Source organism: Cydia amplana, chromosome 11 (assembly GCF_948474715.1).
Source record: "Cydia amplana chromosome 11, ilCydAmpl1.1, whole genome shotgun sequence".
NCBI lineage: Eukaryota > Metazoa > Arthropoda > Insecta > Lepidoptera > Tortricidae > Cydia > Cydia amplana.
Genome location: NC_086079.1, coordinates 7,058,770 through 7,074,958, shown reverse-complemented (window position 1 = coordinate 7,074,958; position 16,189 = coordinate 7,058,770). Strand labels below are relative to the sequence as shown.

At 37.7% G+C, this 16,189-nt stretch overlaps 1 protein-coding gene across 4 annotated transcripts in view; it reads left to right on the top strand.

The window, feature by feature from the left end:
- The window catches only part of LOC134651929 (protein phosphatase 1 regulatory subunit 16A), a 49,841-nt gene that overhangs the window by 4,858 nt on the left and 28,794 nt on the right, over window positions 1-16,189 (top strand). For all 4 annotated transcript variants that reach the window (XM_063507047.1, XM_063507045.1, XM_063507044.1 and 1 more), the window contains exons 3-4: window positions 10,765-10,916; window positions 13,719-14,167. In XM_063507047.1, the coding sequence (XP_063363117.1) occupies window positions 10,765-10,916; window positions 13,719-14,167 (601 nt within the window). The remainder of the gene's footprint in view (window positions 1-10,764; window positions 10,917-13,718; window positions 14,168-16,189) is intronic.

Below are 16,189 nucleotides of genomic sequence, written 5' to 3'. Positions count from 1 at the left end.
AGGTCCGTACCTACTATATTCGGAAAAAAGTATCATTTACTGTTTTTTTTACAAAAACCCTCAACTTTTGGGTTATTAATACTCAAAATCACGAGGACTACTCGTATTTGAAAGAAGGAAAAAAATACTTCGTCCGAAAAAAAATACCGTTTTGTGACGCATTTTCAGACCCAAAATTAACTGTTAGTTCTTATAACAAAAGTAAATAGTACACTTTTCCTGAAAACCACCACTAACAACAAAGGTGCCAAAGCACTAAACCTAACTACCAGTTTGATAAGGCATTCAGAAGTTATGGTGGAATAAAGAAACTCACATACATTCATAGATAAATACAAACACGAACGCTGAAAACAAGACACTCCTTTTTTTGGGCAGTCGTGTAATAATAGGGACCGAAGATGCTTATAACCTCACTGTCGAGAAAAGTACAGCGAACCTTGCAACGAAAATGAAATTATTGCCAAACTGGCTCTCATACCATAATTGGCAAGAACAGAACACTTATTTTAGTGTTTAAAGTACGATTTAATAATTTTCATACATACATACAATGTGCCGGTTTAGCGACAAATCGGCTGAAACAACAACAACTTCAGCAGAAGTGTAAGCCTTGAGAAGCCTTATCTATGCAAAACAATAGCACATTCTGTGGCCGTCCTACTCAATTGGTTACGGCTCTTCCTAAACACCTTACCTTTATTACAGACGAGCGAATGATAAGGATTGGTAATCTCCATACAAAGTTGCGTTTCTCATCAAGTAGTAGTATAGTAGTAATCACTTTACTGTACACAACACAGATTTACATAAAATTTACAGAAATAAAGGTACAAAGGCGAACTCAAAGGGCAAGTCATCGTTGTTGCAGATAGCCTCAGTGTAGAACTGTAGACCTCAGGGTTTAGTTCCATTTTTATGTAAGGCGTTTTAATAGGTTATGTTAAGGGTTGGGACCTTAACGCCAACTACTTTTTTGTAGTTTCTCAAAAAAGTTACTAGGTACCGTCGGTTTTTTCAGTTATGAGCAATGTCCAACTTAAATTCCATGGATTGAGTGGCGCCAACATCGTCAATAAATACCTAACGACGATAGCGTCATTAGTTTCATGTTCTTGTAAGACGTTTTCAATAGGTTATGTTAAAGGGTTGGGACATTAACGCCAGCTATTTATAGGTAACAATATACCGTTGTTTTTTTTAAGCCATAAGCAATGTCCTACTTGAATAAATTGAAAGTGGCGCTATCTTCAATAATACCTCGTTAGGGATGTCGTTACATAGCGTCATGAATATTTGTATTGATATTGTTGTCGTTATTATTTAACTGTCTCCGCCTTTAGTAAGATAGGTACACGTTTTTGTGTTGTGTACAGTTTTTCGTAATAACTAACATTATTTATCAACGAATAAAAGAACGCGAAATGATAAGAGTGACGTATTGAAGTAGTTACTGATATCTACGTTCCTACGATCCATTTGTAGATTATATTGTCAGAGATATTGGCTAAGTATGATTTCTTGTCACAGCCGTTGATCGAATATTTCCGGACGCCCCGTAGTTAGTAGTTAAATATTATAAACTAGCGACCCGCCCCGGCTTCGCACGGGTTAACAAATTATACATAAACCTTCCTCTTGAATCACTCTATCTATTAAAAAAACCGCATCAAAATCCGTTGCGTAGTTTTAAAGATCTAAGCATACAGACAGACAGACAGCGGGAAGCGACTTTGTTTTATACTATGTAGTGATACTGGCTGTGTGAGCTGTAAACTATAGAATAATCTTAATTTCTGTTTATTTCGTCTGAATCGTAGTGAAAAGCAGATTGGATTCGGATCGTAAACTCTAATCGAAGCGTGTTCACTTTTCCAACTACCCCACCTAGCACGCTTTATTTTATAAACTGTACATTGTCCAGTACTACGTAAAGCCTGCTACTTTATCACCCACTGTCCAACCTAGGATTTACTGCATTAGTTCTCACTTCACAATGCATCCGACCATATAACTGGCATAAGTATGATCTCCGAACGCATAAAACCAGTACGATTCTCGAGTCCAAGTTATATTGGGTATTTAGGTTTGTTTTAAGAGTCAGAATCAGTGAATTGACTAGCTGAATATAGTAACGGAGTAGTTTCAGCCCAAACAAGCACTAAACTTCGCTTCTTATCTCAAGATAATGCAGGCGGTTGCAAATCTTTTTTTACGACCTCTTTGTCTTTTTGGTAATTCAACTGTAGATAAAATTAATTTCAGACCATTGACTTTAGCTGTACTTACATCCGGACAGATAACTAGATAAGCAATTTTAGGGGTATGTTAGGTCAGTTTTTAGGGTTCCGTAGCCAAATGGCAAAAAACGGAACCCTTATGGATTCGTCATGTCTGTCTGTCCGTCCGTCTGTCCGTCTGTCTGTCCGTCCGTATGTCACAGCCACTTTTTTCTGAAACTATAAGAACTATACTGTTGAAACTTGGTAAGTAGATGCATTCTGTGAACCGCATTAAGATTCTCATACAAAAATAGAAAACGAACAAAAAATTCTGGGGGTTCCCCATACTTAGAACTGAAACTCAAAAAAATTTTTAGAAAAAAATACGTGTGGGGTATCTATGGATAGGTCTTCAAAAATGATATTGAGGTTTCTAATATAATTTTTTCCTAAACTGAATAGTTTGCGCGAGAGACACTTCCAAAGTGGTAAAATGTGTGTCCCCCCCCCTGTAACTTCTAAAATAAGAGAATGATAAAACTAAAAAAAATATATGATGTACATTACCATGCAAACTTCCACCGAAAATTGGTTTGAACGAGATCTAGTAAGTAGTTTTTTTTTAATACGTCAAAATCCCCTAAATACGGAACCCTTCATGGGCGAGTCCGACTCGCACTTGGCCGCTTTTTATGCAATAATTTTGAAGATTTATGATTTACCTACGGGGTGAATCAAAAAGTTTTTAGAACTGCATATTTACAAAACCTCTTTATGCACATTTTTTTTTAATTTTGTGCTGTCATTTTGACATATTAACAGTAGTAACACCTTCACTGCGATAGGGGGTCGAAAGACCCCATGCAAAACTGGTATGTCTAAAGACTAAAGCGACGCAGGCAATGGTAAAAACAACGTAACTGCTACGTATGTTTTCTATTTATATTCCTGAAATGGTATTATATACAATTCTTATCATATGTCTAGTCGATACGTACCTATTTAATGTCAATAAGTACATTGGAGTCAGATATATGTTTACGTTTTTCGCCGTATTACCACGCAATAAGGTGCATATTATAATCATTGATTACCACTACATCGTGAGTACACAAGTATGTATGTTTGATCTTTTCAATTCACATAATCCACACACGTTAGCACTTTGGGGATTTAAAAGGCCTGTGGTGTGATAAGTGATTACGATAACTCGACAAATTATGAGTCTATATTTGTGTGCAAATGCTGCAATCGTAAGTGAATGTCACCGATATATTTTTAAATGGACAGTCAGTAAAAATACGGAACCTTAAAAACGTCATAAAGTTTGCTAATAGAGCCTATAATATGTCAGAGGTAAAACACCTTTTACGACCAAACTATATTAAGCTTTAGCGCCACAAATTAAAGACACACTCACATGCAGTAGGTATAACAAAAATATAAAATAAAAAACAGCCAGGTCGTGAGTCGAAACAAGAAAAATGTTTAATTATAATATGTGGTAGTACAGTCGCCATCAGATATATCGGAGCGGCCAAGGTGCTCACAAATATCTGAACACGCCTCTATTGTCAAGGCGTTAGGGTGCGTGTTCAAATATTTTTGAGCACCTTGGCTGCTCCGATATATCTGATGGCGAATGTCCGAAACTTTCCGATTGGCAATTGAGTCCATTAGAATCGTATAATATAACCCTACAAAGTACTCTTGTATTTCGACCGTTATTCATCAAGTAAGCGAGAAAATCCTCTTTAATTGATTATCGTTAGTTGCTGTATCTAGAACTTTTCCAGGTCAATCGTCACGTCCCCGATAGTTGGCCGGCATAGATGGGAGTTTTTACTAAATAAAGGGTGTCCCAAAAAGGACGCAAGATTTGAAATTGATGAAAAACACATTTTTTTTCGTTATAATATATTTGTATATAAAATCTTCAAATACATAAAATAGGGTTATTTGTGGAATAATACGTCAGGCAAACGTCCTCCTAGGCTTTGCTGGCACATACGCACTCTTTTGTCAAAATTTTCTATGACCATTTTGCATAGATGCGGCTGAATATCTCCAATGCAGCGTCGATTTTCCTCTTTAAACGCATGAGTGGTCGTGGGCTTATTGGGATAGACTTTAGACTTTAAATAACCCCATAAAAAGAAGTCTAAAGGCGTTAAATCGCAAGATCTAGGGGGCCAATTCTGATTACCGAATCGAGAGATCACACGACTAGGAAATGTTTCATGCAGTAATTGCATCGTTTCTCTGGCTGTGTGGTAAGTGGCCCCGTTTTGTTGAAACCACATTGCTTCCACATTGATATCCTCTAATTCGGCTAGAAAAAACCTTGTTATCATGTCGCGATATCGAGCTCCATTAACAGTAACTGCTTGACCGGCGGCCTCATTTTGAAAAATATATGGTCCAATAATGCCTCCAGCCCAAAATCCGCACCAAACAGTGACCTGTTCCACAAATAACCCTATTTTATGTATTTCAAGATTTTATATACAAATATATTAAATATAACGAAAAAAAATGTGATTATCATCAATTTCAAATCTTGCGTCCTTTTTGGGACACCTTTAGTAAACCAGCACACAAACCCATGATGATGAAAGCATAGTTAACTTTAAATTATGATTTATTAATACCTTTATGGATAAATGAAAAGCTGTGAGAAGACCTACATTAGTAATATTACTTTAATGTGCTCTTTATATGACATTGAGCTACTCGGTCGGTTCAAGCGGGCTTTCGTTCGTAATCTGACAATTAACTGATGAAATACCTACAAATAGGTATTACCTCATTTCTATCGTAGGTATACCTTGATACCTTACTGACTTTATATGTAAACCACTAAACCGAAGAAAATACGATAATTTGGTACCATCGAGCTGTACTGATGATAGTGATGATGGAACCAGAAGGTAGATAGTCCAACTCTTCGGTAGGTAATACTAATAAACACCTCAATTTGTTTGAGCTTGTATGATTATTTTCGATGATTCCAAAATTTTAGGACCGTAAAGTACAGTCGAAATCAGATATATCGGAGCGGCCAAGGTGTTCACAATATCTGAACACGTACTCTAACGCCGTGACAATAGATGCGTGTTCAGATATTTGTGAGCGCTATAGAAGGTAGCATCCTATAGAAGTCTACGCGTGCCTCCGTGAGGGACAAAACATACGCAACGCGACGCTATGATTGGTCGAATTTATTTGTTATGGTGGGCAACAAATAAATTCGACTAATAATCATACGAATTTACGGTGGGGAATAAAAAAAGTGAGACTGTGACAAGGACAAACAATAATAGCGCTTTCGCTGCTACTCCTACTGAAAGATACATAAGTCTATCCCGTTTTGTCAGTTATCCCTACCACTCATGCCCAATCCAGTTTAATACTAGATTCATGGTGAGCGCCGCTCCGATTTGATGGCGACTGTACAAACGGCCAGAGAGCGATTTCAAATTTTTGCATAAAAAAGACTATAAGGGAGTCTGACTCAAACCGAAAAGTGAAATCATGTTTTCTCTGCTTGCCGATTGCATGACCGTCGCCCGTTAACAACCCATGAGGGATTAGGCGTTACTCAGAACGCTTAGCGGAATTAAACGCAAATTGCTCTAGGTTGAGATCTGCTTGAATTTTTTTTTTATAATATTACGCTTTGTTGTCAATACTTAACCTTTGCTTGAAAACTAAGGTTCAATGGCGCCATAAAGAAATATAAGTAAAGAAAGAGTGGTAACTCCATACAAAACGTCAGTTTTCTTAAGAAAACGCGAGTTATTTCGTAGTCGACATCTAACGTCAAGGTAGTGGAACTATCAGTACCGCTACTTGACACCAGATGGCATAAGTTTCGCTACTGACGAAAAATGTACTACTAAAACAATTTACAACTAATATTATAGTAGAAGGAGTTGAAAATATAGTTCCGGTTAATCCGGTTATAATATTAGCTAAAAATAGTCGAGCATTAGAGTTTTTGTTTGCCGCTACATCTATTGGCAACTAGCAGAACTGATAATGTCGGCTACTTGACGTTAGATGTCGACTACGAAGTAACTCGCGTTTTGGTAAGAAAACTGATGTATGGAGTTACCACTCTTTCTTTACTTATATTTCTCTATGATGGCGCTGATTTATATCTTGACTTATGATTAAATGAATACATGGCGCTTAGTCATAAAATGCTATTAACATGTAAGTGAAATAGTATGGGTGACATTTACATATATGCAGTAAGATATGATAATTTACTCGTATCGTATATTGGCCTAGTTTTCCATCTGATTTGGAATGGAAGGTCAGGTACATTCGGTTTCGCCAGTACCTACTTAGTTGTATAAATCAGTCATTGCGCCAATATTTCGGATTACATTGCCAATAAGCGGATCCCTAATTCAGGAATGGGTGTTCAATGACTATGAGTAATCTTGTCACCAATTTTAAACATGCCTTAACGTAAATGCACATACGTAACTCTTCTACAAAAAGCATTGACGTATATCTCAGGACGAGCTTTACGGGCACTAAAAATGGTACTAGTTCAGCGGTGTCACTCAAGAATTTGAGTCAATCGTGCAGTCTAATGCAACTAGTTACGACCAATCGCGTGCGTGATGCGAACTCATCAATCAATCGCGTTGTAGCGATGTCACACCGCTGTACTGGCCCCATTTTTATTGCCCTGAGATATACGTCAATGACAAAAAGTGTAAGAGTGCTGCCTCACTTGGCGGTACCTGTCCGTGAATGGGTGCAGCTTGCAGTGAACGTGAACGCGTCATCAAATGTCAAGTATGGATATGGACATAAAGTATAAATATTCGTGTCACGTTACGGTTCGCCACTTTCAGTGCGTCCAATGTCAAGGGCTTCGCCACAATCAGTCCAATCGATACAGTCACTTGATTTTAATTGCCTATGTACGAACAGCAATTAACTATATCGATGGACCTTATGTAATTGCAATAAGGTGTACGATTTATCAATTAATAGTGGTCACATGCGACGTAGATTATACCTATCATGTTCAATGCATTCATTTCATGCGATCATTATATCACCGCAAGGCCTCGTAAAAAAATCTTATGGCATACAGTTAGCAGCTGCATGAAACACCTGATTGCACTAGCGGATATATTATACCGATTGAGTCAATACCTACGTTATAGGATAGGAGTATTGATGAAAGCAGACACTAAGTAAGGTAGATGTGGGAGAGGTCAAAACGAGCCCACTACATGTCATCTTGAAACTACGTCATTAGCAATATGGGTTGCAGCGTCAACTATTGGGCATAAAAATGTCGAGCACTGGGACGTTTGCCTTGAGTACCTAGGTAGTAAAATTATTAAGTATTCACGATCACACACGCGGTCATAAATGCCTTAACATCGGGTTTGCGACTTTAACACATTCATTGCCACCCAGCCAAACAAGACATCCGCGCCAGGCCACAAAAAAATCTTCATATAAAGGTGTAGTACCACGATCCCGACAATTGCGACGTCCGGCCTGGGAACGAAATCATAAAATACCCGATAGTCGGGTTTTCGGCACTGGATGTGTTAACTGACTATACATAAAGTTGCTAACCTCTGATTTTAACCTCTTTCGTATTACAAGAGGTACGACTTTAGCTGACGATACGTGAACGAGAAACTTACATTTTTTCGTACACCTTCAGGACAGAGCCATTGTCACCTTTAGAATAATAAATCTGCCGAGCTAACGCATTCGCTGCCGTAGTCGTGATTGGCACAATTGACATTCAATTGACAAACGGTTCGCTCACGTGTGGCGCAAACATGGTTATTTAATTGCATTACTTGCAAAGAATATGCAAAGTAATTGCGAAGAATGCCGGGTCGGTGCGAAAATCAACCAAAATTTCATGATTACAGTACTTTCGTCTTCGCTCCGCAATCGACATCTCTTCTCCGCTTTATAACCAATGTTATTGGTTGATTCCCGCCCGTCTCCTGTCATCTCCGCCTCAGTGGAAAGGCAACCTTAACTCCGACGCAAAAAGAGGGGTGTTATAAGTTAAACCGCTATCTGTCTGTTTGGGGCACCGTAGCTTTTAAACGGGTAAACCGATTTGAATTCGATTTTTTTTATTTTAAAGCTGGTTTTTCTAGGTGTGGTTCTTAGACTTATTTCATCAAAATCGGTTCATCAGCTCTTGTTAACCGCAGTAGGGATCTTAGACGCGTAATGGGTTGTTGTAACTAGACATTTTATGCATAGATTACCTACATAATAATTAGAAACTATAGTGAGAGACTACCCAAATCCCAGTTATCAACGAGCACGTAATTATATTTGAATATTCACATCATCTGCAACGGTCATTCAAGTATTCGAGCAGCTTACTTCCCGATCCGGTTGTGTTACGTAAACAATAAGAATTGGCACGAATTAACAAAACACGTAGGATATTATTTGGCCGAATTGAAAAGTTCCTGATCTGACATCAGTGGAGTCGTAAAAATTCGGGGCTCGTTTTTACGAAGAACAAATACGAGAGGTGTTCAAAATATTCTCGGTATGAGAATGAAAACAAACAAGTACGAAAAGTTTGATATTTTTATTTTTCAATATACTCCCCCCCTATGTTCATACACTTAAAAGATCGATCAATTATTTTTTTTAATCCCTCGTAAAAATATTTTTTATCTTTCGTGTAAAAATGCTCCTCCACTGCCGCCTTCAATGCTTCATCGTCAGAAAATTTATTTCCACGCAGATCCTTTTTAAGATTGGGGAGCAAAAAGAAGTCGCTGAGGGCTAAGTCCGGACTATACGGTGGGTGAGTAACAGTTTTAAACCCACATTCAACAATAGCTGCCTTGGCAATATGAGCAGTATGGACGGGGGCGTTGTCATGCAGAAGCAGAATACCTTTGGTTAACTTTCCTCCCCTCTTTTCTTTAATTACATCCTTTAATTGACGTAGAATGTTAGCGTAGTACTGTCCTGTGATATTTACACCTTTTTCTTTATAATCGATTAGTAATACTCCTTCACAATCCCAAAATATCGTGGCCATGACCTTGCCAGCTGAAGGGATGACCTTGAACTTCTTGGGATGAGCTGAACCCTTAATGTGCCACTGCATGGACTCTTGTTTACTCTCTGGGTCATAATGATGAACCCAGGTTTCATCTCCAGTAACTATTCTTTGCAGCACCTCATCAGGATTTTCACCGCACAGGTCAATAAAATCGGAACAACAAGCTACACGCATGTCTTTTTGAAGCCGAGTCAGCATTCGCGGAACCCATCTTGCACTTACTTTTGACATATTAAGATGGTCATGTATAATATCATGTACGGTACCAATAGAGAGATTGGTTACTTGTGCTATAGATTTTACCTTCACTCGACCATCTTCCAATATAAGTTTTTCCACTTTATCAATATTTTCTTGTGAAGTAGCTACTACAGGCCGGCCAGGTCTAGGGTCATCTTCAATACTCTCCCTTCCGCGTTTAAACTCGCTTGACCACTTTTGAATGGTAGATAAAGAAGGAGCAGACTCACGGTAAACACAATCCATTTCCTCTTTTATGGTTTTTTGATTTTTACCCTGTTTTGTCAAGAATTTTATCACGCATCGATGTTCTAATTTAGTTAACATTGTCAATTCGCACATGATGTTCATGTTTGTTCAGCAATTGCAGAAAAACAAAAGACCATCTCGGTTCGAATTATACTTTTTTTTAATGTCAATGAATAAACCTTAGCGGCCAGTAACGAAAGAAATTTTAGAAGAGGTCGTAAGATATCAATACCGAGAATATTTTGAACGCCCCTCGTATAACAAAACAAAAGTTATTATAAACTTTAGCGCCATTGCCCTTTTTTTATGACTAATGGAGTTTTTATACTTTGCTGACCTTATTATAAGGTTTATTTATTCGGACAATACCGAATCATTTCCCTGCGTCGAATTTAATAAATAAATATTAATGGGACAATCTTACACACATCGACCTAGTTTCACAGTAAGCTCTATAAGTGCTTGTGTTGTGGGTACTAGACGAATATTTAATTCCGAAAATAGACTCTGACGTGATATAATTATGAATGATTTTCGGAATTACCCGAATCTGTTTCTTTTTGCATTCTTATGTAGAAGTTTTATATCGTAGTTCGTAATGTTTACTACATGCATGGTTATTATAGCTGAAATCGTTAAATTGAATTTTGTTTTGTAAGACCGGCTAATTTTATCTTTAGATAAGTGTAACGATTAGGTGCGTACGTTATTTTCTATGCAGAAAATAATGACAGGCTTTTGAAGACAGGTAGACAATTCGACTTGGTTTAGATAGAACTATGCTTTTTGCTGGATGCTTTTTTTGGATGGATGGATTTTATGAATGTTTTATATGTATAGGTAATGCATTTCAAGAGGCGACCGTCCATTTTGCATCTCTAATATGGCATTAAAAAGTGGAAGTTTGTCAGCAAACTGGTAATTAATGTTTATTTAACCAATACATCATATTTTCAGGCGTCGAATGCAGCAGCTAAAACTATGGCAGCAGCGAGAGAAAGAATGGGCGCGGTCGCGGGCCAAGCGAGAGAAGAGCACCAAACGGAACATCTTCTTCAGCGATAGCGTCATGCTTCTAGAGGCCGCTGCTAGAAACGACATCGACGAAGGTATGGTTGTGCTACATTGGTACAGTCACGAGCTTTAATTTGGGACCCATTTCCATTAAATGTTGTTAGAACATTCGTAATGCAATAAGGTTGAAACTTCAGTTCGATGGTGTTGAAATGTCAAATTAAGACATTTAAAAGTCACAGCGAATCGACCCTTGAAATGATAACCTATTTGCAAAAAGTTATCACTCCGGTTTTATAATCAATAAGTTTTTGGCAAAAATTTAATTTTTGGTACACGATTTTATCGCTGACTGTACTTTTCTTACGACAGACAAATAATACTCATCGAGACAATTCTAGAAACCCCTAACACAATTAGGTTGTATGTATACGCTGATGGGAAATAACAACAAGAAATAGTTGATTGACCGAAATACTTCGACCCCATTGGACTACTGTTATTAGTTTTCGAACTAGATATTATTAACTTGTGTTGTGTTTTTCTACGAGAGCGTAGTTGTTTTTATCTCTTCAGCTAAATAACTTACCCGACGATATAATTCAGCTTATCAAAACCGTATAATTTCTATCTATAAAATAACTTTACAACAAAAGTTTTTTCTGGTTTCGACGAGTGAAACTCGCGAAATATTCACTAGATAACGCTCCATGACGATAAGAATGAGTGTAGTCATTAAAATACGTGACAGATAGCTCTCGTTAAAATGTAGTAGTAAATGCCTACTGCTCATTATAATGGATGTACATTTTGATTTATGAACATTATATTCGAACGTATTTTCCTTCTTGTTGCTTTTTTATGGCGAAGAACTATTGTTATGCAAACATAATTTTACGACCAAAATTTGCATAATTTTGGTTGTCAAATTATGTTAATTTTACAAAACAAATAATCTAGCTTTACTACCGCCAGTCGTTGCCTCTCGTATTTTTAATCGTAGTGATAATCGGTAGTATTTAGCTGTTGCGTGTAAATTAAGTATCAGGTTAAAATATGGAGGCAAAGTTATTAGTATTAAGGCTCGTACAGATATAATTTAGCCAGAAAAAAATAACCAAGAGATTTTGAATCTGATAGGGACCGTGCGCGTTGGAGGGTCTGCCATCTTCTGGCCTGAATCGGGAACATAAACATTTACATAGCCAAAGCAAGTGCTACCATCTACCGTTCTCATCAGTCTTGTGCATAGTAGGTTCTGCCATCTTGTGTGAGCTACATCGGAAGCATAAACATCAAATTTACGCCTCGCGCCAAATATCTGACGGTACCTAGTTCCGATGCTGCCCCCTATAGTTCATGTACGATTGCACGCTCCCTATAGTAGACAATAGACATACACCATGAAGAAACTGTATCTTGAGGAATATTGTCCACAGAGGATAACCACATATTACTTAGCATTGGCAATTAGACATGCATACATTGGATACTTGCATAGCATAAAGCGTCCATCTTAATCTATCAAATGGCTTAGCCAAATACTTTATCTTGTTTTTATCAGTTGATGATCGTAAGATTTATTTATGGATATACATGTAATCCGTATTATTTATTCATGCAAACATCATAAGTATGTAATATTATTAGCGTCTTGCCTGTTCAGTTCATATTGCCTACCTAATACCGAATGCGCGCTAACTACTACGTTTGCAAACTCATTAATTTGTGTGCTTTGTTAGCATACATTAACGACCACAATTGAATAAGTTTTCATGTATAGTTACTACACATAGTTATGCTAAGCAGTAAATATGATAAATTGATAATTTACATAAACACATACACATGATAATAAATGACGATATGTCATTTTATTTACACGACATGTCGTTTCACGTTCGTAATCTCGTAATAAAATCCTATGCGCGTTATAAATAGAAGTTATCAAGTATAAATAGGCTTGATGTGGTAATGGACACGTCAAAATAAATTATTAAGAACACCTGTCTGTCATGCGAGTGAAACATTATCTCATTGACATTGACCTGTGTGCGATATTGAGACTTGAGTTACAATCTCTTGTATGGAAAATTGTTTGACATTTTTGATCCTGATGAGATAGATTACCTACTTGATGAATAGTTTGTTTATTTGCTTGTGTTATAAATAGTTTATACTTTAGTTTCCTTTTGTGTGTCTAAAATAAAGTTGTGATAAACTGATAATAGTTCTAAATTAATATAAATGTTCACTCCAAGCAGACCAATATACTTCATGTGTCTGTAGGTTTCTTCGTCACCATGCCGCGTGGAACCTGGGCGCTAAACTCCAAAGGAAAATCATACTACTGTTGTCTATCCTAGACATAAATAATAGAGGTTGAAATCAATCAAGAAAGATACCGTTCCCTCTTATAACAGTTTCTTATACACACTACAAGATCTTTTCACAGCAGCCGATTCATCTAAAATACAAATTACGTTGGTAAAACGCATCTTGTGATAAGCACCATACCTATACCAAAACTGTGATTTTAAAGGCATTTTATACTGTGTTAAATTACGACTTACATTTAATCTCTTTACTCTTATTAAAGATGGCTTGGGTGGATCAACTATTTCTTGTTGTTATTCTGTCCGGTTAGCCAAGAGACAATAGTAGCATAGTTTGTTAGAAGACATTGTACACCACCTTCTTCTGACACGCTTGGTAGACGACCCTCAATGGAAAGGGTTTATAAGTATCACAAAAAAGCGTGTTTAGTGAATTTAAATGCCTAAAAATCTGGTTTTAAAGAGTGACCCAGGAGAACGTAACCATGGCAACGAGTGACAAGAAAAAGTTGATTCACCCGCTTAAAGATCCGAGTTTCATTACCAAATTTGTATTTCCAGTTCGCCGCCTGCTCTCACGCGGGGTAACCCCAGACGCGACCAACGAGGACGGTCTTACCGCCCTCCACCAATGCTGTATCGATAACAATGAGGCCATGATGCGCCTTCTCCTCGACAACGGCGCGAACGTCAACGCCGAAGACAGCGAGAAGTGGACACCATTACACGCGGCAGCCACATGCGGGAACCTCAACTTAGTCAGAATCCTGATCCAACGAGGAGCGAATTTATTAGGGGTTAACGGGGACGGGAACATGCCTTATGATATATGCGAGGAAGAAAGGACGCTGGATGCGATTGAGAGCGCGATGGCGGAGAGGGGAGTGACGCAGAGGCTGATAGATGAAACTAGAGCGGCAACGGAGATGAAGATGTTGATGGATGTTGCTGAGCTCGCCAAGGAGGGAGTTGATTTGGATGAGCCCAGGGACAATCAGGGGGCCACGCTGGTTAGTATCAGGGATGTTGCGGATGCCGATTTTTTTACATCCGCGGACGCGGATGCGGATTTTTAAAGGCTCACATCCGCGGATGCGGATGCGGATGTCAAGATAGGTACATAAAAAACGTCAAATATTACATTTTAGTAATTTTTATTTCAAAAAACCGGCCAAGTGCGAGTCGGACTCGCGTTCCAAGGGTTCCGTACAATAAGTCCCACTCACGCTTGACTGCTAATTTCTAATAGGTTTTTTTGGCTAATTACTAAATTACCTAGCAGTCTAGCACTTCCGCCGATGCTAAGACGTTCCTGTACTGAACTGTTCCACATCCGCATCCGCATTAAATCCGCATCGATTTTATGCGGATGCGGATGCGGATGTTGAAAATAATGCGGAAGTTCCGCGGTTGCGGATGCGGATGCGGATGTTCGCAACATCCCTGGTTAGTATTGCTTGTTTGTTATTAGGTTATAAAGCATCGGTCGTCGGATAAAGCCGTACGGTGGTGATAGCGTCACAGTGTATAGGAAAACAATAACATTATTAAAAGTAACACTGGATGGAGCGTGAATCGAGTGCACATTTGTACGCATCGGCTAAGTATCAAAATTTGAAAGATAGCAACAAATACCAGTTTTAAGCCCTTGAACTTAAACCTAATCTTAACTTAAACACACACATTTTCCTCGTCTTTTGTAATACCTACTCCCAAATACGTCAGATTCATTTAGATTTAGGTGACATCTGTATAAAAGTTTAATTTTGACCTACTTTGCAGCAGTGAAATTATAATACAATTTATAATCATTTGTGAAAAATAATTACTAAATTAGATGTGTAAACTTGCGGTTTTATAATTCAACAGGAAAACCACTATAAATTACGGTTCAAGCCAGAAAAACTGATGAACAGGGGTCGGACAAAAAGTGCGGATGACGTCAAGCCACTTATAGGATGATTTCAAATAGTATTTTTGATTTTCATAAACAATTATCATTTATCAACCTCTTTATTAAACGATATCGCCACTTGAAATGAGTAAGTACGTTTTTGATAATGTGTCAGACATTGTCAATCAGATGAACAATAAATTGACTTCGTTATTGTTTAGCTATTGTATCTTCACGATTATATTTAGCTAAAATTTAGCTATAAAAGTATAATAACATCAAATTATCTTTTTTTATTTTTACTAATCTTACCTACTGTTCCCACTTTTGACTATTAAACCTATTTATCTGAGGATCCCACAGACTTGTTCTAAGTGTTCTAACTAATTTCAAATAATTATACCTTATGGCAACAAGTTTCGTGAAATTTATTTTATTCACTACATCACCCTACCACCTGTATTATTAATTCCATGGATTTATTTACGATTATTTTGTTACTTCATTAATACTACTTTGTTACTAGGTACATGTCACACGGAAGTTTAAATACAAACTCAAACATCATCCTGTGTGCAAGATTACGTCATTTTTACGTCATCCGCACTTTTTGTCCGACCCCTGCTGATGAATCAGTCTTGGCTCGTGACTCATTTATCTCATTATTTCACAGGCACCATTTACTTTAAAATGTTTCCAAGGTTTTTATAAGGTTGATAAAAAGTGAATATTGATTGAAACAATATTCACTTTTTATGGCCGATCGAAGTGACTGCATATAAAAACGTTAAAATTAACTCGCTTCCTTAGTTTACTTGGGCTCTGTAAATAAATACGCCACCTAAGCAAGCTAAGTGAATTATTAAAATCATCTCGAAAATTGATACAAAAGCAGAATATAATATATTCTTATATTATAACGTCGTTGCGCTCTCGCCTGGGTGCATCACTCCGCTACGATCGAGCCTAATTGCGACAGCCTCAATAACTTTCTTTTATACTTGAAGTGAACTTGCCGTGAAGCGCGCATGTATTTTACGAGCGGTTGATCCCACATATAATGACTTGCCTCGCGAAACAGCTCGGTTTTTCAAAACGTGCCTCGAACGAGGCAAACTCACGAGCGACCGCAATGCCT